Raw genomic sequence first — 22,698 nt, 5'->3', positions numbered from 1 at the left:
TCCTCCTCAGATCCCTCCTCCATACCCTTTTCGCCCTGGACTTGTCTCTCCTCACGTCCGATCGCCCATCCCTCCCCCCCCTCCTCCTCCTCCTCCTCTCCCCTCTGCGGCTGCATCTGACTGCACAGGTCTGTTTGGCATGCAGGAGGCTCCTGAGGCCTGGCGCGTCTAAAGGGCAGGGTGCCCAGAGGCAGGAGACGCGGCCTCACTGACAAACACCGTCTATCCGAGACCCTGAACAGCCGAACACAGCCGGCCGTGAGTCCCGGCCTCCTCATGCAATTTCCACAAACCTCAATTTCACATTAACGGCCCCTCAGCCCTGAAAAGTTGGGTTCACCACCTTTGCTTTATTTCGAAGGAGCGGCCGGCTCATCCGCTCTCAGGTGTTAAATATCATACACACGGATCAAAGGATCTGGCTTCAGACGGAGTGAAGTTTAAACTCGTCTGAGGAGGAGAGGCTGGTTGGGTGACAAAGAGTTTACGAGTTCATATATATATATATATATATATATATATATATATATATATATATATATATATATATATATATATATAGGAAGAATGAAGGACAAAGAGTGTAACTCCCATGCAAGGCAGAAACTGTCTCCCCGCAATGCCTCACTTTATTATTCCCTCTCATATTTTTACTTTTTCAAATGCATTTACATGTGCTGAGGTATTTCCCCCGGGAGCACGACTCTAATTCAGGGGGTAAGATAAGCCATCAAAGTTAGTGACAGAGAGGGCGTACGGGTGACTCAATGACAGCCTGAGCTGAAGACGAGTCGGGGGGGGAAAGGCTGTCATGACTTACGCTGGCGCGCGCACACGCACACACACACACACACACACACACGCACACACACGCACACACACACACGCACACACACACACACACACACCTACGCACGCAAATGGCACGCAATGGTTTCAGTTGCACAAACCACACCTTTTCCTCACTTTATAAAGACGCCACAAGACAAAGGGGAAAAGTTTTTTTGCCACCCCCCCCTCACACACACATACAGTGCATACACTTCTGCACGTACAATGGCATTTTCTCCCCAACAACTGCTCTTGTTTAGTATGCGCTTCCTTTGGTCTTGAGGAGGAATGATCCTCACTCTAATGAACTAGGGCCTGCCACTTGAATGTAAAACAGGATTTAACCCGTCTTCAATGTCAGAGCCCCTCCCTGGGGCTGCTTCAGACAACACACACATAACGCATTCAGCAAGACGCATGCAAAGCGTGCGCGCGGCCGCACGCGCACGCATGCATACATTGCGACGCGTGCCTGCATATATAGTTTCTCATAAGTGAGACGCCTTTGTGTTCATTTCCAAACCAATTTGCGGCCGAGTGTTTCCTGAATCCGGAGCTCTCGGGCGATGCCCTGCCAGGGGGGCTGCTCCCACCTGCTCCACATGCTGCCCGTTTATTAAGGATTTATATTGTTTTGTCCACTTTAGGGAAATAAAAAGATTGTCCACTTGGTCTTTTGATAATACACGGACATGCATATGGAGGAACACAGATATTCTTCGTATATACTTTTCTTGCTCCCTCCTGTTTGTTTGCATATGTTGTTTTGTTGGCACTTTCTCACATTTTGTTAACTAACTAAAAACCTCAGAGGGGATTTTATGAACTCAACGTCAAGCATAACTGGAGATGTCAGGAAAATGATAGATGGGTTTTTATGAATAGCAATGAGAAAAGTTTGGCGTGGATTTATGTTCAGCTCCCCCTTTACTCTGGTACCTTAAAGTAAAATCTATTAAATAATCACCTTGAGAAGTCGGTTAATTAGTAAAGAGAGTCGGTGTGTAATTACTCCCCGTATAAAAGCTGTTGTTCTGTGAAGGCCTTCATGATAAACTTTACTCTGATTGCAAACACATTGTTGCTTTTCTGTGAATTGAAAGAAAACATCAGTTCCTCACAAACTCTGTAGGAGATGCAGCAACCAGGTGAACTGAGAGACTTAAATTAAACTTTCTGGTCTAAATTTAAATTGGTAAACTTCACTAAGTTATAGAAGATGGCAGCATCATGCTTTGGCAGAAACAGGATGTCTTAGACCTTAATCAAATTAAGAATTATTGGCAAGACTTGGAAACCAAACTTCATAAATGCTCTAAGCTTGAACTGCTGTAAGAGGAAGAACTGATGAAAAAATATAAAAAGACTGTAGATGCTGAAAGCAAAAAGAAAATCACCCCAAAATACTCGCAGCTGTAATTTTGAGAATGGTTGTTCTACAAAATATAGTAAAAACGTGGTGAATGTCAGTGCACACTACTTTATGTTTGATTTGTAATAGAAAAAAATCAACAATTTAAAAACCATGGGAAAAAATTCCCCTGCTCTTCATAATTATAAAATGTGTATCATCACTTTGATTTGCCAACATCAAATCAAAGTGTAATATGGTCAAGAGTGATACATAAAATGTGACAAATCTGAAAGAAAATAAATATTTTAAGGGAGTGTAAATGTGCTAAAAAGCTGCGTCATATATTCATAAAGATGTGTGTAGAAAAATGACACATTTTCAAAATGCGAGTATGAATGAGGATGAGCGTGCTCATCTTTAAAGTGTCTGCCAGGCTTTAATATATTTCAGACTCTAATTAGGTTGAAATATGTGCAGGAGTGAAGAAAATACGACAAAATCTATACTTGTGCTCCTCTACTGGAATATTTTATTGTTATCGTCATCTGCATCATTTTTATTTTATTTTTTTTGCTCTTTACATTTGTTCATTTTCTTCGATGGTTGGCGGCTGACATATTCACAAACATGTGAGAAGGATGATGTTAGATTCACAGTGATGGGCATAGGGGTTAGCTTCTTTTTTTTTTCTCTTTTTTTTTAAAATTCGGCAACAACGAGAACAAAAGACCGAAACAAAAAGACACCCACACACACACACACACACACACTCAGAACCGCATCCACACTCGCAGTTTTACACTGGTAAACATCCGAGAACAAGTGCGCTCCCACACTCGGCGTTTGTGGCGGCTACAACATATGCGTGTATTGCACACAGCAGATTGAACGGTTTCTCCCTCCCCAAACATTGGACATCAGGTTTGTGTGTGAACTAAATCCTCAGCGGAGACTAAACTATAATCTCATTGTGAAGGCAAAAGAAGAAAAAAAAAAAAAACAGCCCCCCAATATTCCAAGCTTTTGACATTTTTTTCTCCTGTGTTTTAGGTGCAAAAAGACCTCATTCCAAAGTGCTAAGAAACAATCGTTTAGTTCTTTTTTTAAAATATAATTTACGGAGTACTTAATGCGTTAAGCACTGGATGCATTATTGCAGAGATTCTTTTTGTGAAAAATGTCAAACTTTAGGATTTTAACGTTTTCAAATTGCACACTCTTCGATCTCGAGCGTCTCGTTTGGCACGAGCACAAATCGAAAAGTAGAAAATGCCTTTTTCTCGACCTTGAAAAGCCTTTTAATTAGTATAAAGCAAACTTTTTTCTTTTTTTTTTGCACTTTGAGCCACCCGCAACATTAATTGGCATCCTTGATAAAGATGTTTAAAGAGGTTTAAAATGATTTCATCTTTCATTGCAGAAATGAAAAACTGCAAGTTATCCTTTAGCATCCTGCTAACTGTACATGGTGGCAAGATGAGCTGAGGGACGTTTCCAGCTTAGTTTTGTTTCAGGTAAACGTTTTAATCCTTGCTCTGACTGTGGGAAAGTTTAGCTGAGAAGCTTTTCTTTTTTTGTCCATTTCCTGCTTTTCTCCTGTCTTTTCCCTTTTAGAAAGTAGTAAAGAGAAATTGGGTCTGAATGTTGCCTTGTATGTTTAACCCAGGAATAGATCATAGATTATTGTTTAAAATGACTTAATCAGCATGGGCCAGTATGTAACTCTGACAGGTTTTAAACCACATTGTTCTTTTTTAAACTTTCTTTTTCCATCTTGATGATCCAGCATTTACATGTCTTTTTATAGCAGATCTACCTGATTAGCTCTTCTCTGGAGTTATGTTTAAATCTCCAAATCCCTTTCAGTAAAAGAAGAAAACTAACACTACGGCGTCATAATTTACCTAATTATTTACGTAAATCCCTTGCATATGTGGGTTGGTATGAGAATACATAAAACACTGATTAATTGCCTAACCCTTTTAATTTTATGTAATCCACTGATACTTCAATTCTAGCAATGGTATCCGCAACATGTATTGTTTTACTCCAATTTTGATACGTAAACTAAAGCAAACTGACAGAATAAACACCAGCTAAATTTAGTATTCAAGTGCTTACTGCATAGGATATTTAACCATTTTTTCTCACTATAAAGCATTTATTCAACCTTTTTGTGACTCCAATTTCAGTATTTTAATATTAGTCATGAGTGACGATCGTTTAGTTTATGCAGAATGATGATTGTCCATTTTTCTCCACTTGTATTATTATATTTTATGCTGCAACTCAATCTTGGCATTCCATCTGAGCGATAATGACAATAAGTACATCTTTCCTTACTTTATGAATAACTGTGAACAGCTGAATTTGTCATCCCTATAATGGTGAGCAAAGTGTAGCAGGATACTTTTCAGCCAGCTGATCAGCAGTGTGCAGCAACAGGAGCGTTCTTCTATCGAGTGCCCCAAACCCAACAGTCGCTTTGTGATCTTACAAATTTCAAAAAAGGGGAGAACGCGTTTTTTGTTTGCTGCCTTTGTCGCATTTATTTCAGGGGATCACTAATTGTGGCGACCGATTACTTCACAACGTCGGGCGTTTTGTATTTAATACTCTCTGAATATTAAATTAAATCTGAACATTCAAATTAAAAGCAGGTATTTACTGCGGCTTTATGCCGCTGCAATAAAAGATGACTTCACATCTTTACCAGAGATGCTAATTAACGCTGAGAGCCCCGTTTCTCTACTTTAATTTAAAACCCTATACCGAGTTGACAGTTTTGTTTTATCGACCCCAAATGGTCATATTTTAATGACCACAAGGGTCTATTTATCGACCTGTCTTTTTTTTTTTTTTTACACAAATACCGCCGCCCCTCTCCCCCCTTCAGTGCTCTGTAGTCAGTCTATATTATTAACGACCACTTCTGTTGTTTTTCTGTTTTAACAGGATCAAACATCCGAGTCACCAAGTGCATTGAGTTCACACCAGAACAAATTTCAGTAAGTGCTCATAAAAAACACAAGAGGTCCAGGTGACAAAAACACTTCTGTCCTGAACCACGTCCTCCTCTAAACATTCTCAGAAATATACTTTTTCAAAAAAAAAAAAAAAAAAGAAAAGAAAAATGGATGACATTTCACATCCAATAAAACTATGTTAATTTGTCTGTTTGGAAACAAAGAACCTACGTCAATGAATTCATGTTTTAAAAAAAATTAAAATAAACGGTATGGCTTTCATACACAAACACAACCTCGGCTTCATAAAGGATATACTATAATTAACACTTAGTCAAACAAATTACCATCTTATATTCAAACGACAACTGTCTGTGATGCAGTTTTCCACTCTTTATATAATACTGGAATGTCTGGGACCACGTTACTCACGGCTTTGTCCCAACACTGTGCTTTAAGTATGGCTGACTGATGAACGCTCCTGTAATATCTTTCAGAGATCCGATATAAAACATCAAAAGGTCATCTCTATCTATATTAAGGGAAACCCAGTGGAAGAGATACTTTTATAATACTGCAATGATAAAAACATTTTACTCCAAACGCCTCTTTTTGTCCTCTCACTGGCAAGAGTCCTCCTCCTCCTCCTCCTACTGGTTTAACTGGAGTAAAAGTGACATGGATGTAAGCTGAGGGTCTTCGTGGTTTCGTTCGTAGCTATGTACAGTATGGCTTCTCCAAAGTGGAAGAGACACAGAAAGCAACGCGGTCGTCTAGAGAAGGACAGAGCAGAGTTCTGTACTGTTGCGGAGATGAGACGTCTTCAGGGACAGCCAATCAAAAGTGTCCGTGTTCGGTTTTCTCTGAGAGCTGCTGTCACTGGTTCGCCGTAGATTTTTGTATCGCGTTCTTCAAGACTGCAGTTACTCAGCTCATTGTCCAATTAGTAACGTCCTCAGAGGCCATTTCTGTCTTTCATGCCCTTTCGCAGTGTCTCTCGGTCTGTCATGTCACTTCATTTTTGATTTTCTCCTCTCTCCTTCTCCCCCGGTGAGGCTCAGTCTTCCTCCGTGCCCGCGGCCCCCCTCAGTCCGTTCATACAGAAAGGCAGGCCGGAGGAGAAAGGGCTGTCAGACGGTGAGAAACCGCTGAAGGGTGGCAGCCCGGCCAGCCGCTGTAAGTGCGGGAAGAAGGTCGGCGGGGGTCCCTTGTGGTGGTCCGAGCGTAGCTGCAGGCTGTCGCCGTGGCCCCCGCCGTGGTGGTGGGTGGGGGGCAGCTCCGGTGGAGCGTAGCGGATGGTGCTGGGGGCGTAGAGGCTCTGAGGGCCCTGCGGGCCGAGGGCGAGGGGGTGGAAGAGGACCCGTCCCGCCGCGCCGCCCGCCAGTCTTTGGAGCAGCTCGAAGTCGGGTCCGTTTCCGGTGCCGCCGCCCGCAGCGCCGCGGCTCACTATCCCGGAGACGGCCCTGTCCTCGCGGGGCTGTGGGGAAGACACGGACATGGCGGGGGACAGGGCGGGGGACGGAGGGGTGAACAGGCCCTTTGGCGGCGCCTCGCTGCTGGACGAGGAGTCCGGGATCGGGGTGGTGGGGCTATCGCCGTTTAGGCTGCTGGACGGCGTGTGCGCGTGCGTCGGCTGGGGCTGAGAGGCGTGCGTGTGGGACCCCCAGCGCCCTCCGGTGGACAGGACTTCGTGTTCAGTCTTGATGGTGGGACTTTGCGGCACCGTGGACGGCGCCACCACGCTCTTCAGCTGCTGGATGACGGCCCGGCCGTTGTGCACCCGGCCCGCTCTGTCACCTCCGGTCGGGGCGTCCCCTCCTCTGCCCTGTTTGCCCCCTCCCCCGCTGTCTTCCTGCTTCAGTCTGTCGCTGTCGCCCCCCTGCTCCCACTCCGGCTCTTCCTCCTCCTCGCCCTCGCTTTCGCTTGCGAGGTCTGAGGAAGCCGACACCACTTCCTCCGTGTGCCGTAGCTCCTCCAGGCGACGGCGGCTCTCCGGAGGCGCTCCCTCGTAGTCGGACCTCAGCAGGCGCTTCCTCCTTTCCTCTGTTTGGACGGCGGGGGCAGCAAATTTCTCTCTACCTTTGCTGTCAGGGTCGCTCTTTCCGACATTCTTCACCGGTGGTTGACCTGAGCAGGAAAAGAAATTTCGATGAGGAGAGGAGGCACTTCACAGAGTCAAATGGGTTGAAGCTGGCATCAGATATGTCCAGAATTTCCCTGCACACATCATTCCTGTCCCTGCTGAAGAAATAGATCCCCACATCATGACGCTGCCACTTCCATGCGCCAAGCTGACTACGCTTATTAAAGTGTTGAGCTCATCGTTCAAACTACTTTTGAGTGCAACGCTGCTGACAATGTTGTCAAAGGCTTAACTGAGAAATGTTATCATGCTGAAGGCGGAGTGTCAGAAAGAGCAGGAGCCTCTTAAAGAGACAGAGGCCCAATTTCAAAAATGCTAAATTGCAAAGTCAAATGTTTGGCAGCATTTTTTATAACAATTGAAGATAAGATGGTTAACTGATTGTGCGCTTTGAAATGCCTTCTTGCTGAAAATGTGCTATATAAATAAAATTGCCTTAAATAAATAAATAAAATGACCTATAAAATGGCACTATGTGCCTGGGAAATGTATAATACATCTGAAGAAGAATTTTCTTCTTCACATTATGTAAACAAACAAGGTGTTGCATCAAATTTTAGCAGTTCCTGGATTCTGGATTTGATTTCCAGTGGTATAAAACGGAGGCTGAATACAAATGCATGCCGTCTTTTCAGACTTATTTCCTTCCCACGTCACAAATTTGTACTATTTATCTGCTTCTCTATCACATAAAATACCATTAAAACCCCTTGACATTTGTGGCTGTAACGTGACAAATAGCTAGAACGCTCAAAAGTGTGAATACTTTTGAAAGAAACTAGTATTTTCCACACGCATGACAAGTCATGTGCACTACCTCGGGCCTGCGGGGAGCCGTCGGTGGGGGACGAGCTGACTCGGAGTCTCTCCGCTCTTATGCTCTCCGGTAGCTGCAGCAGATCCAAGGGAGTGTCGGGCATCTCAGTTCGACTGGATGGAAAGAGAGGAGAGAGAGATGAACAAATGATCAACCACTTAAATCCACTTATGTAAAAAAAAAAAAAAAGCAGCAGCACTAGTTTGAGTGAATACTTAGAGACAGGAACAACATATAATCAGGCAAATAACTGCCTCCGATAGCCAAACTACCTCAGCTGCTTCTAACCTCTGTCTAACACACCCCCGGCCCCTTAAACAGTCCTTAATAAACAAACATACGCATCGCCACGCACACAAAAACGCACACGGCGTCCCATTTAGCAGCCCACCTATACAAAGTTAAGCTCCGACAAGTAGGGGAGGCTGTTCGAGAAGTTAATGAGCTCTTGTAATTACAACACTAATTAACTAAAACACCATTCAGACCTAAAATTCTGACATCCATTTGTACTAATTATATAGCTTTAGTCTAATTAGCATTGAAATTCAGCCTACTCCTCTTGTTTTTGTCTGACTGCCTCGCTGTAGAGCCAGCATTTAGCTACTCTGGATGCGCTTGTGTGTATGTATGAAATACATTAAGACATAACCAAGAGTAATACAACATTTAAAAGGTAATTTATATTTAAAAACAAGGTGAAGACATTTGAAATGTTGCATTTCAGCCTAAAAGCTTTTCAATAGGATCATATCTGCTAATTCAGAGCAACAGAGCTGAATAACAAGAAGGCATTGTTATATTGCTGCATACTAATAATGTTGGATCACACCACAGAAACTACTAGGACTTTCAAACACCGTACTGACTGATTCAAAGTAACTTTTAAAATAATCTTTTCTGTATTTTTTAAAACATAGTTTTTGAAAGAAGAAAAAGGTGTGACGATGAAGATAAAATGAGATTCCGATCTGCAGTTCCTTTGCAAAAATCCCCCATACCTTTACTCTAGACAACCTCCACAAAGTAACAAACATTGCTTTTGTCATTCAGACAAGAATGAAGTAAACACAGTTTTCAAACGATGATTTGATTAATTCATTAGGTGGAAATCCAAAGCCACCTGGCCCCGTGTGAAAGTTAAAATGCCCCCTTTATTAAATGATTACAATCAGACGTGAAGAATCCATAAATTACAGAAAAAGAACCTGTCTTGACAGCATGAAGTTGGCTAAAAGCTCTCAAAATGCAATGCAACGTGCACCAGTCTAAAGGAAATGGAACGATGAAGAACAGTGCCGATGACATGTGTTGGTTTAGGAAGTGTTGCAAAACCTTCTCCAATGTTTTGAGCATTCGGTAGCCCACTTTATCCATACATGAAGAAAACATGAAACAGTGATGAAACTTCCCTGGACAGAAATCACCAAAAACGGTAGCAAATCTGTGACAAAAGGAACAACATATAAAGAGTAAAGTTTAGACTGGGACAAAAAAAAAATCCAGCCTGACTTGGCCTGAGCCTGTAGGCATTGTATCAGAACCTGATCCCATAAATTTAATTACAGGCCAGAGCCCCAAGTAGACCCGACATTTTATTTTAATTATATTTTAGTTTTTAGAGCATAGTCTTAGTAAGCAGTATAACTTCTCCTGTTTTTAGATTTATTTAAAATCTTCCTGCTCCATTTTTCCACTTGTTGTAGCCACAGGGTGAGTCAAGTGCAAATCATCTGGGATGTGTGATTGATAGGAGCGCAGCTGCGTACGCATCACACATTACAGTCTAATGAACTTCTGCACCCGTCTTTTGTTTATTCAACACGGTAAGCTGCCTACTCCTCTATATAAAATACAACAAGTAGATTAACAAAGTTGCATATTGTGCATTCTCGTTTAGTTTTCTCTGTGATGTATGTACTGCAGACTTTTTAAAGGCGGCACAGATGCAAGCACACCCAACGATCAAGCAAATAATTTTAGTCTGACCAGGCCTGAATTTTGTGTCAGTATCACAATTAAACAATAATAAAAAGACTGATGTAAAGGGCTATCTCACATTTGCTAGAAAACATCTTCATAATTAACAAGACTTTTGGGAAAATATTCTGTGGACTGAAGAAACAAAAGGGAGAACTTAGAAGAAAAAAACCCCAGTAAATTTCTGGTTTCTCCAACACTTTGCTTTTTCTCTCTCTCGTTGTCAGGTATCTTTAAAAATAATGAAAGCACTTATATTTCTAAGTCGTGCTTCATTTCAACAGTTTGTGTTAAGGCTGTCAGACTTAACAAGCTCAAAAATAATATGCTTTGAAGTCAGTACTTTCTGAGTAACCTCCAAATCTCCACCGATAATCCCTGCATGTTTCATCACCTATTCTCCTCCACTGAAAGGATTTCTTCACACAGGCAGAATATTGTCCGCATGTAACAAACAGCTTTATTTGATAAGAGCCTGCGAATGTGCAGCTGCTGGACCAACCTCAGGACGTAGTTCACCCAGATGACGTTGCGCTCATGGGGGGCTTTGTGATTGATGGAGACGGTGGCAGTGGACTGGATCCACAGGTAACCTCCTCTCCTCTGAAGCCAGCGGTAATAGCCTGTCACCACCTGGCCTTTCCTCAGCACTGACGGTGAGAAAGAAGAAGTTGGTTAGTTCAGAAATGTGGCAGCAGAGGGCGCCTTGCACAACCAGACAACACACACCTATGGCATCCCGATATCACTAGTCAGAGAAGCTGCATGTGGAAATGTGTGTGAGACTCACGGTCCTCGTGGCTCTGCCGGATATTTTCCAGATCTTCCACATGGACGAAATGATAACAGGTATTTCCCACCACTTCCGCTGGGGTCAGATCCATATACTCTGAGATCCTGTGGAGCAATGGATAAAAAAAAAACTAACCAAACAAAAAAAAAAAAAAACTAATTTGTCAACTAAACAGAAGCAGATGTATTTTCTAAAAACCACCAGCTGGCTGGGGATTCTGCCAGGCGCTCATGAAAAAACATGAATGTGGGCGCACTCCAGAAAGGAAAAAAACTACATAAAACAAACATTCACACGTTGGGCAAACGTGCGGTGGCACTTATTGTCCGCACAAAAATTCATGATAATAAAATAAGCTACCTGTTTTCACAATATGTGACCTGCAAGTCCATGTTCACTCGGAAGACGAACATGTTGCTCTCCATGCGGACCTCGTTGAGCGTGGAGGGCGGGAGCGTGTGCGCGAGAGCCACCAGGCCCATCGGGCGACGGACCGAGCGCGTGGAACCCGGGACGAGTGCGGGCCGGCAGCGGATCCGGCCGGTCACGTGGATGACCTGACAAGCAGAGAGCGCGGCCCTTAAAAACAGAGCCAGGTAGGAGCACACACTAACGCATCGACACATCCAAGTGGAGATCGAACTGAATAATTGGACGGGGTGAATGCTGTAAACAAAATACCAAAACAAGAACGGAGCTGGTGTCTGACATTACAGCTGCGGGAGCGGTGGACTCCGCGAGGTGAGTTGGTTTAGTGTGTGATAAGGTCAGAGCCATGAAACGAGACTGCTGTGAAACTCTGGGCAGCAAGAAACACAATCTAGAGACTTTGATCCAACCAAAAATAGGTAAACATAATATTGGTGGAAATAAATCTGTGACCAAGTAAACATTCTGTACAATATTTTAACATCAAATGTCAATGGGACCAGTTTTATCTGCTGCTTGAGGTTGTAATTTGTATTGGCTAAGTTAACTTTTATTTAAATGAAACTTTTACGAGGTAAAAATTTTATGAAAGTAACTGTACTTTTGCTTCACAACAATAATTTTATACTCTTTCGATCTCTGCTGTTTATTCTCTGGATTCTCTGAGACTGCCTGAGGTAAAATTTTCATAGATTTTGTAGCGTCAGAGTATCAAAAAAATGTTTTGTGAAAACGTACAAGATTATTTTACTGTTTCTATTTAAAACTGAAAAATGTTTTCCTATTTTTGTTAAGATAAATTGACTTAATAATAATCATAATTCTAAGAAAAGTTGTCCATAACATTTGTCTGAACATTAATTAGTTGAATAAATAAACAGAAATGATGCTCATCACACTGTAAACTAAAAAGTGTGATGGGCAATGCTTTTTTAATTTTTTTTACAACTTGGCTGTTTTTGGATGTTTGGCACCAAGTTTGGCACCAGCCTTCTGTAATTATCTCGTAGTTATGGGACGGTAGGACAAAAAATATATCTGTCATCAGGAAGTCGTCTTTTCCTTAATCAGGGGACACAAGCTGTCATATTTCATAAAACTCAAAAGGTCAAACGAAGATAAGAGCCAAATAAATGCAACTAGTGTGTTCCACATTTTATCTGTAAGATACTTTTCTGGCTGATTTTGTCACCCGAACAAAATAAATGCAACTAGCCTGAAAATAATAAACGACTAAGTTAAATTATGCATACTGTGTGAGCATTTTATGACTGTCAATGCATTTTTTCCACAACTGAGTAATCTGGGTGTGAAATTATTGTAGGTACAAAATGCAATTAGGAAGGGACAAAATGGCAACTCATGGGTAAAAATGAGAGCACAAATTGTTGAGGGGGCAAAGTTACCCAGAGGCCTCTATGCTCCGTACAGCTGAAGAAAATGCTACAGATGCTGAAAAAAAAAACAAAAAACAAACAAAAAAAACACATGCATTGCCAGAGACTGGCTCTGATCTGCAGGTTGAACAATGAAATATCTAAATTCATCTCCCGAGTTATAGAAAGCATAAAAACTAAGATCTCCGACTATTTCCAATATAAAACCACATCGACCGACAGGATGCACTTCGATGCACATCAAGTTTATTTAAAAAAAGAGATAAAGGTTATGGGCATGTCCTTTAATCTATGATAGGCTTTAATGCAAAAATGTGGCTACTTGCAATTTAATCTTGAATACAATACTATTACATCTATCAGATAACCTGCAGCATTTGCTTTTGTTTTTTACTTGTTATAATACTCGAAAATATCAGAATTGGTAAAACGGCAGATGGCAAATCAAACAAAATAAAAAATAAAACTGGAAATCTGTAACCAGTCAAGAAAATCCAGATTGTTCAAAAACTGGCAATAACAGCACTTCCTCTATTTCAGCCAACAGGCATATTGTGATCTGTATGAAACTGTACCCTCTACCTACTGAATAAATATCTTGAGATTACGGTGAATTCCTCTGTAGCTACCTTGTATCCAGAGGATTTGACATGCAGGCCTCTTTTGGTGAGTGTGGACTTCATCCGGATGAAAAAGCCACGTTCTGGAGGCTCGTCAGCAGCAGAATGAGGACTGGAGGGACCTGCTGTCAGAGATAAAAAATACCATTATAACGACTGATAAACAAAGACAGAAAAAAAATACCACCGCTCTATTACGTGGAGAGAGACTTTGCTTAGGGAAACCGCAAAAATCTAAATTTAGCTGCTTATTACGGGGACAAAAAGTACCAGGCTCAGGGGTACCGGCTAGTGAAGAGGTGGAGGCGGCGCTGGAGGCGCTGTCGGGGGCCATGTGGCAGCCGGCTTCGGCCCGCAGATGCGGCTTGATTCCCAGCCGCTCGGCCATCTCCACGTGGTCCGCAGGGTGGATGTAGTCGAACACGCTGCTGCCGGTCAGCTCCACCTGAACGGAGGCACAGCCACCCATCAGAGTCCAACGCTTAGAGCACAAACACCTACGCGTGTGCAGGTACAGCTCACACACATGGGTAGGGGGAAAAAAAAATCAATATATGTTATGACAGGAAAATGAAAGCACCGCTCTGGGTTACTACTCAACAAGGAATGAGGAGGTTGTAAGACATCCCCCCACCCATCTTACACACACGCACACGCATGCACACACACACACACACACACACACACACACACACACACACACACACACACACACACACACACACACACACACACACACACACACACACACACACATAACACAATCCAGCCTCAGAGGGCTATGTCACTACAGTGGTACACAAATAAAACCCGGAGAGATAAAAATCAATTGTATTTGTTGATTAAATACAGGTGAACTCCCAACTATCTCAAAAGGTCACATTACTATTCTTCCTATTGTGTCCCTCACTGCTCCCTCTTTCAGTTACAGTCTTCGCCAGCCGGCATAAAGAGTGGTGCAACAGCTCCACACGATGCTATCATCATAATACATCACAGTCGCATCTCTAATCATTTAAAGGTAATAATGGTGCTGCTGTTGCATGGCATCCATAAAAGCTGCACAATCTAAGACGCTGTGATTCCATCTGAAGGTGTATAAATGAGTGTGCATGTGTGTGTGTGTGAGAGAGAGAGAGAAGGAAACAATATCGGGGTGTAAAGGCCTTCTATTATGGTATGCAGCTTCTGTTACATCTGTGAATGTTTGTGTGTTTCCGCATCGTGTGTGTCTGTGTGGCAAAACCATTCCATCTGATAAAACCCACGGCCACAGCAGCCTCACACCCTTGTCTGTAGGACACAGCCATTTATTACCGGATTAGAGCCATTTACTGCAGGCTTTATGGGAGCTTCAGCTGGTCCTCAAGGACATCACAGCCAGGGAAGAGCGGAAGAAGAGTAAAGAAGGAGGGAGCGGAGGAACGAGGGCGAAGGAGGGCGAGAAGGAAACCCCATCAGAGAGAGCGGGGATGGGAGAAAAAAAAATCCCAAATAGAAGAGCTGCCAAAGTTCCCATGGAACTTCACAGAATCCAATCTGTGAATTTGTGCTTTTGTGGAAAATGGTGTGACTGTGTCTAAATCTGAATGTGGAGGCTAAGTTGCTGAAGTTGGTCAAAACATATGTTTTCATTAGGGGGGGGGGGAATTTATCACCTGCATGACTACAGGAGCATCAACACAGATACTGCTTCTTTTCTCTCTAAAGAAACATCTGCAATCACAGAGTAACTGGATCTATCCTCCGCTAAAAGGAAGAGAAGTTTGACGAGACGGCCAGAATCTTTTATAAAATCAAAAGAACAAGTTCTTTTGATTACATCTGTCAGAGATGTGGAGATGAAGAACATAAATTGATCTAAAACTGTTGCCAAACACGCATACCTTTTTCCACAAAACTCGTCTACTTTGTTCCTTGGTCTGATTGTTCTATAATGCAGTGGCCGATCTCTGAGATCGTCACCAAATGGCAGGATTTCTACAGAGATCAATAATAAATTACACGCAGGTGGAGGGAAATTTGTGGTTGCAATCAACGAAATGTTAAAGTGTTCATGGAGCATTAATACTTCTGCAAGCCACACTTTGCTTTTTTTCTGGAAGATGCAATAAAAACAGGATGTAATTTAATAACTGATCAGATTACTTGTTTATATTTTTTGCTGTTGGACTGCATACTGATTTCAACTTGTTTATTTCTACTGTCTATGCTTACACATGTAGAACAGATATTAACATAAATCATTACGACTACCTGGGAAGTCTTATCCGACATCCTCAGCAGACTTTAAACAAAACACTCACTTTCCCTTATGATGCATCCTGCTGCATCTTCAACATGCTCTCCTCTGGCGCCAATTCAAGCATTTCCACTAGTGACAACACATGCATACAACATGGAGAATATTTTCTTTTTCACTGTCTGATGGACAAAAGCACAAAATATTTATTTCTCAGAGGTTTTTGTGATCTTGTTTTATAGGGTTTTTTTTATTTATTTCTATATATTTTTACTGCAAAAATTAGGTATTTTAGACTTTTGGCCTCAGTTTGCATGAAAATACATTTGATTTATTCTGCTTGCTTAAATGCAATATTCAGTTGACATACATTTATTGATTTGTATGCTGTGTCAATTAAGCTGTATGGCGCCAAATATTGAGAGAGCTTATGTATTCCTTATGTGAACTTTGACTAGGTCAATCTAAAACATGGATATGTTTTGATCTTCAGCTTTGTCTGTATCTATAGTTTAAAATCTTCTTCAGCCTCTAAAAGTTTTTTTTTCTTCCCAGGATTGCTCTATATTCAGTTCCCCTTAACTCCCAGTCTGTCCCACTTGAAGAAAAGCCATTCCACATCATAATGCTGCTACCACCGTGTGTCACTGTGGACATGATGTGTTCAGAGTGAGGACCAGTGTTAATTTCCCATTTTGCCTACTGGTCAAATTATCAGTTGATCTTCTATTGCCAAAGCACCTTCTTCCGCATGTTTTGGTGTCCCCTACCAGCTTACAAGCTGCAAGAAAAACCTTTTTCTTGCAGCTTTATTCTAAAAGTCAGATTTTCAGAGTGCGTGACTAAAGTATGTCTTGTCGACAGATTCCTCCACTTGATCTATGAATCTCTGTAGTATCTACTTCTCTGGTTAATGCCCTTGTTATCTAGTTTCTTTAATATTACTTTGTATGTAAGTTTGCAGGTGATGCTCAAAGACTTTTCTTTATAAACCAATCCTGGTTAAACTTCTCTACAACTCTCTGACCTTTCCAGTGTGCTCCTTGATCTTCACGTCGGGGTTAAATTACACACTGGTGGGTTTTAGTTACTAACTAGGTGACTTCTGAAAGCAACATGATTCCATTTATTTAGGGGTACAGATAAAACACATTGGACTTTGTGGTTCTAGCAGAACAAAATGTGAAAATGTTTCTGAAGGTGAACACCTTTACAAGGTGCTGCAGTAGCATTTTTAGCATCACATCAGTGCTTCCTTTAAACTCTGCACATGAACATTTCAACAAACCCAACCGATAACTTGCTCCTTCCTGCTACCTTGCATGCTACTTTCACACATGTAGCACAGACATTAGCATAAATCATTATGACTGTCTGGGTAGTCACATCCAGCATCCTCACAGGGCTTTAAATAAAACACTCCCATTCCCTCAGCATACTGTTTGCATCATGTTGGGTCTTCTGCACGCTATTCTCTGGCACCGCTCAAGTATTTCCAGCTGTGACTGTACATCTCACATGGAGAATATTGTCTTTACTGTGACAGACAAAACCACTTCTAATATTCCAGAGAGTTTCAGCAGACATTTAAGGGTGGTTCAAGAAACAGGATTATCAATGTAGTAATTCTATTTTATCTCATTTAACGAGGAGGATGGATTTTTTTCTTTGTTTTTTTTTTATCTTCATATTGTAGTTCCTATGCTGTATCGTTGGCACTTTATTTTCAACACTATGCATCTATGTTAAACTACTTGATTAGGGTTAAAAAAAATATTTTGCTTCTTTGAAAATAGATGTTCTTCTAAAATTCATTGCAGCTTTGAAATGCCCCAGAAAAAAGATGATGAGTCTTGTCCATTTTGCAAATTGCAAAACATACAGTGTAAGCAAAAACAGAATATGCGGAGTAATGCACATTAGGAAAAAAGCAGCTTGAAATACCAATACAACCTTCTCAGCATTGATTGTGAAAAAAATGCTAAAGTTATGTCCGCCTTCATAAATAAAAAAAAATGGCTTTAAGTTCATATTTGTTTGCATACAGAGTAATAAACATTGCAGGATTTGGTACATCTAAAAAAATATATAGGTATTGTGAAAAAAAGTAATATTTTTGTTACATTTTAGATAGTGAAACTTATACATCATGTAGATAGTTTAAAAGTTAAATATTGGAAGCTAATGGTGTCACAACCTAATCAACTAATTAACTCAAAAATATGCAGGGGTCTCACAGTCTGGCTCAGTAAGCTGTACAATCATGAGGAGGGTTGCTGAACTGACAGATATCAAGTCACTGACTTTTTTTTACATTGTTACGATGTGAAAACCTTCAAGCTGTCTTGTTGCTGAATTGTGCTGTACAAATAAACTTGATTGAATGATTGAAGGTTAAGCCACAATATATCATTGCTTAAGAAGCTAGCTGTCCAGACCGTGATAAATCCAAGCATTTTCATAGAAAGTTCAGTGGAAGGAAAACATGCACCAGAAATAGGGCTAATCGCATTTCTGTTAATATGCTTGGATACAGAACTCTGTGAACAACCAGCTTCTTCAGCAATGACCTTTTGTGGCTTACCCTCTTCTTAGTGAATGGAGTCGATGACCGTCTTCTGGACACCTGTCCAGTCGTCTGTCTTCTCCATGACTGTGTGTCCTACTGACCCAGAGTGAGAGGCCATTTAAAGGCTGCGGAAACCTGTGCAGGTGTTTTGATTGAGCTGATTAGAGTGCATCAACATGAGTTTTCATTAATGAGCTGTTTCACAGTATTCAAATGATATGAAACACAGAATTTTGGATTTTGGATTCCTGGGAGCCATAATTGTCAAAAGGCAGGAAGCAAAAGCTTGGGGTGTGTGATGATTCTAAAAATGTTGCACTTTTACACAAAATATATATTTTTTGAGAGTACAAGTTTCACCTTTTGAAATGAGCAACAAAAAAATTTTTAACTTTTTTTTTTTTTTTAGATGTACCTGTACTGTCACAAAAGATTGATTTCATTTATTTTCCTTTTTAAAATTGATAACTGATAAACAGAAAGAATCCAGCTTTTGTAGAAAACAGATGTTATTCTAGGTCTGCCTCCCTTTTTCATCTGTACAATAAAAAGCTCTATTCTACGTAGAGTATTGTTCTCTACTCTAAACATTTCTCCTTTTTTCAGAAAAGGTTTCTGCAGCTCTGATTATGGTTTGAAAGTTTCAGACTGATGAGTCGTTTTTAAAACAATCACGCTAATGGTGAGTGGAAAAACATCTTAAGGAAACAAGGAAATAACTCTAAAACTAAAAACATTTGGTTGACTTTCTTTTCTTGCGTATCAGTGAATTAAGTAAGTTGCCTTCACATCTATCTGTACAATGTGCAGTTTTGGGTCTTTAGTGGACAAATTTCATTGCTCAAACATTACTGTCCAAATTGAATGTATTCAATTTGCTCCTTGATTAGAGAATTTAGATGATCTAAATAAGAGAAAGTTTGAAGTGAGTTTGGTTCCAGGTTCTGCTGCCTTTAGAATACAGATAATATTCTTCATGCTAAAAATGTAAATGAAATAAATATTTTCTGCATGTTAACATGGTTACAATAAAGTGTTTATTTTTTCTGATTCCTTTTCTCCTCTGCATGTATACAAACTTTAATTATTTTTCTGCGACAACTCTTTTTTGTTCTGAGATTAAGTTTATTTGTTCTCCTCCTGTTTCATCTCCATTTAATGCCTTTATATCAGCATTAATACTTTAAAACAATTATTGTTCGGTCTCTCCTTGGATTAAGCTCAGGTGGAGCTTTTTTTCCCATTTAATTAAATCAAGATCTATTCCGATTCAAAGACAAATTTAACAAACCCTGAGTCCGAATGGACAAACAATATGAAAGAGACGGAGTTTCCCCGCCTTGTGGCATTGGAAAACAAGGTAGCGAGACAAACAGGTCCTTATGGGCTTTACTGGGGCTTAAGACCTATCCGAATAATATCACTCCATCACAGGCAGGAGGGAGGGATTGAAAAACGATCAAGCAGAAATTAGAAGATGAGAAAAAGACGGTGCAATCGAGGGGATGAGTCGGGCTCAGACACGAAAACAGGTATGGGATGGAGAGCGAGAGACACGAGGAGACGCCGAGATCATTCAAATTTCTCTGAGTGTGAGTGTGTGTGTGTGTGGGACGCGTATGCGAGCCCACAGCGCGCATACGCCTGTTTCGCTGCGTATGTGACCAGACTGTCTGTTTTTTTTTTTCTGTCATTGTGTGTGTGTCTGTCAGAACATCTGTGTGTGTGTGTGCGCGTGTGTGTGTGTGCAGACTGAGATCCACGTGCATGTATGTATGGCGGTGTGGAGGGGCATGGAGCAAGGTGGGGGGAGGAGGAGAGACATGATATAAATAATAGCAGGGGGCTTTAATATGTATGAGGCATCCGGGCAGTGGTCCACAACACACTAGAAGCCTTCACTGACTGATGGGAGAGGGAAGAAGGAAGGAGGGGGCCGTCGGGGGAGGGGGGCTGCATACTAACCATTCGCAGATCAATTCTCTCCTCCCTCCATCTCCCATTCTTCCTCCTTTCTCTTTAGCCTATTTATCCTTTTTTTCCCCTTCCACTGGACAGTACTCTTACTTCTCCATCCTTTTTTTCTCCTTTTCTTGCCTCCTCCTCCTCCTGTTTCATCCCCATTCTTTGTCCCGCTGTGAGATGTTATATGAGGATTGCTGGGAAATAAAACAAATAAATAAATACCTGTAGAGGCGTCCGGGGGGTGGGTGGTGAGACGGGGCTGTGCCCTTGGTCAAGGTGCCTGACCTAAGCTAAGTCGGCTAAGCAACCCCACTGTCAGGGGAGCGGCCCGGGGTGTAAGCCGGGGCAGAGGGGTCAGGTCGGAAGGGGTGGGGAGGGAAAAGGGGGATGCGAGACGCAGAGCGGGAGGGTCGATCCACGGGGGCTACATGCCCTCTAAAACAAACCACCAGTTCTACTTTTCCACTCAGAGCCTCGTTTGTTTGTCTGTCCTTCCCCTTTCCCCGGCGACCGCCTTCCACTCGCCAACAAAGCATACCAAAATGGTTTTGTCCTTTCCCTCCTTCCCTCAATTCTTTCTCCCTTTCTTTTCTGTATATATGTTTTTTTTTTCATTCCGTCTTCGTTGTTCGCGCCCGTTAGCACTCCGCACGCTCCCTCTCGCGCCTTCCCTCGCACCCTCTTTCTCCGATCATGAACCTCCTGCTATCTCCGCCCGCTCACGTCTTTTTAGGCAGGTAGTTGTGGCGTTGTGTGTTCAAGGTTTCGAATGTAATCTTCGATCATAAATAATTTCATTAGAATGCTGATGGCTTAGGCCCTGTTTGAGTAGATGTGATGGGTTAGGCCATCTGCTCAGCTGATAAGAACAGCTCTGTTTTATTAGCGTCTCCACAGAAGCCTCGGCTGCCTTGTTTACCTAGGCAATCCCAGGGCGAATTTCATTCCTACTGCACGTTTAAGCTCTATTTACACACTCACTGTCTCACTCTTTTCCTCCCTTATTCCCTCGCTTTATTTTCTCTGTCTCTTAATTGTCTGTCTGCTTCTCTCTTTTTCCTTCTTTCTTTCTCTCTTCTCTCCTGTCACTGCTCCACCTGTTAGCCGATCATCTTTCTGGTCTAACATTGTAAACATTTTTTTTTTTTTACAAGTGAGCATGCAGATGTTTGTTTTAACATCTGTTTGAAAAGGGGAAAGGTTGAAAAGGCTCCGCAGCAGGTTTAAATGACCTAGACATTGTGTAAAAGAATGCAGTGTAACCATCTTTTCCACACTTTAAATCTGACTAAGCGTTTGTTAGGATTTCAGAGTAAATATAGAAAGATTTTTTTATTCCTTTCCTCAAATTTAAAGGCTTACCTAAACCATGATTAGTTTTCCTTTAAGCTCAGATGATGATATTATGGCTTTGTAGGCTTTTAAGTTAATTTATTGAGTTATTTACATTTGATTTATTTTAAGACACTTAAAAGGAGATAAAAGGAGTCTTGTCATCCTTCAGTACGGTTTTCTTTCACATTCATTGTATTATTCATCTAATTATTACATCAAAGTATAAACAGCATGAGGATGTTTGCCCATCAGACTGTTCTGGTAGAAAAGACAGGTTCTGTATAAGAGGGGTGAAAGTGTTTTCAGATGTAAAAAAAAAAAGATCTTTTAAAGAAGCACATACATTTCAATGTGTGAAAAGTTTATGATATTGGCAATAAGGCAGAAAGTAAAAAAATCAAGAAATACCTGTTAGTCTTAACTTAAAATGATTTATTTTGTTGTTTAATTGTATTTCATACTTGTCCAGTCAGGAGCATATGGTCAAACAACGCACCGAGATAGTGTCCAAGATTAGAGCAACAACCCCAGATTTCTATTCTGAACAAAATTAAAGGACTGATTCACAGTTTTTAGGATATCAGGACGACATTTGATGATTTTTAGTATAAAGCATAAATATTCAGATGGGCCAAAACTTAACTAGATTAGATTTACACAATATATTGAATCACAATATCATGGCAATATTGTGTGCACTATTGCAGTTACAAAGGACTGTCTGGATTGAATATTTCTTATTTGACATATTTTAACCTTTTGTAAACTTCTACATGCTAGTGACATATTCAGCCCGTCAGAGACGGGCTGAATATGTCAGAGATAAACTTGGTTTATCTTTTCAGAGGCTGAACAGCTGAAGCTCACAAAATGCGATTTGGGTTTTGCTAAAAAAAAAAACAAGAAAATTATGAAGAGTCCAAGAATTACCTCCAATCTATATATTCATCAAAAACGTCAGCAATAGAATCACAATTAAATGTTTTCTTGATTTTGAACAGCCCTAAAATGGATTCAGTCTGAGATACATGAAAATTTTAAATCAAACTGTGAAACACAGGAAGCATTTATTTTCTTTGCTTAGCATCAAGAGGATCTAAAGCAGGCTTGAAAACCTAAATGTAAAGATACTGCAGTTTTTCTGAAACACACATTTGAACAGTGAACCAGGGGTTTTGGTGCCTTGGACCAGGATGCCAATAAGTGCACAGAGGCTTGTCTTCTAAAACCAGATGCAATACAAAGTTAGCCCCATCC

The 22,698-nt window shown here is 41.2% G+C and overlaps 1 protein-coding gene across 12 annotated transcripts in view; it reads right to left on the bottom strand.

Annotated features, from left to right (window-relative positions):
• Nucleotides 1–2,688: 2,688 nt before the first annotated feature.
• The window catches only part of npas1 (neuronal PAS domain protein 1), a 93,418-nt gene continuing 73,408 nt past the window's right edge, over nucleotides 2,689–22,698 (bottom strand). For 9 of the 12 annotated variants that reach the window (XM_008425730.3, XM_008425732.3, XM_017308352.2 and 6 more), the window contains 7 exons: nucleotides 13,601–13,775; nucleotides 13,340–13,455; nucleotides 11,245–11,441; nucleotides 10,882–10,988; nucleotides 10,594–10,741; nucleotides 8,112–8,224; nucleotides 2,689–7,278 (listed from right to left, as the gene is read on the bottom strand). In XM_008425730.3, the coding sequence (XP_008423952.1) occupies nucleotides 6,209–7,278; nucleotides 8,112–8,224; nucleotides 10,594–10,741; nucleotides 10,882–10,988; nucleotides 11,245–11,441; nucleotides 13,340–13,455; nucleotides 13,601–13,775 (1,926 nt within the window). In that variant the 3' untranslated portion in view covers nucleotides 2,689–6,208. The remainder of the gene's footprint in view (nucleotides 7,279–8,111; nucleotides 8,225–10,593; nucleotides 10,742–10,881; nucleotides 10,989–11,244; nucleotides 11,442–13,339; nucleotides 13,456–13,600; nucleotides 13,776–22,698) is intronic. The other 3 variants (XM_017308353.2, XM_017308354.2, XM_017308355.2) reach the window with 3 other exon arrangements.

Source organism: Poecilia reticulata, chromosome 13 (genome assembly GCF_904066995.2).
Source record: "Poecilia reticulata chromosome 13, P_reticulata-male-v2, whole genome shotgun sequence".
Taxonomy (NCBI): Eukaryota; Metazoa; Chordata; class Actinopteri; order Cyprinodontiformes; family Poeciliidae; genus Poecilia; species Poecilia reticulata.
The sequence above is the reverse complement of the archived record's forward strand: the minus strand, read 5'-3'. Positions and strand labels throughout refer to the sequence as shown.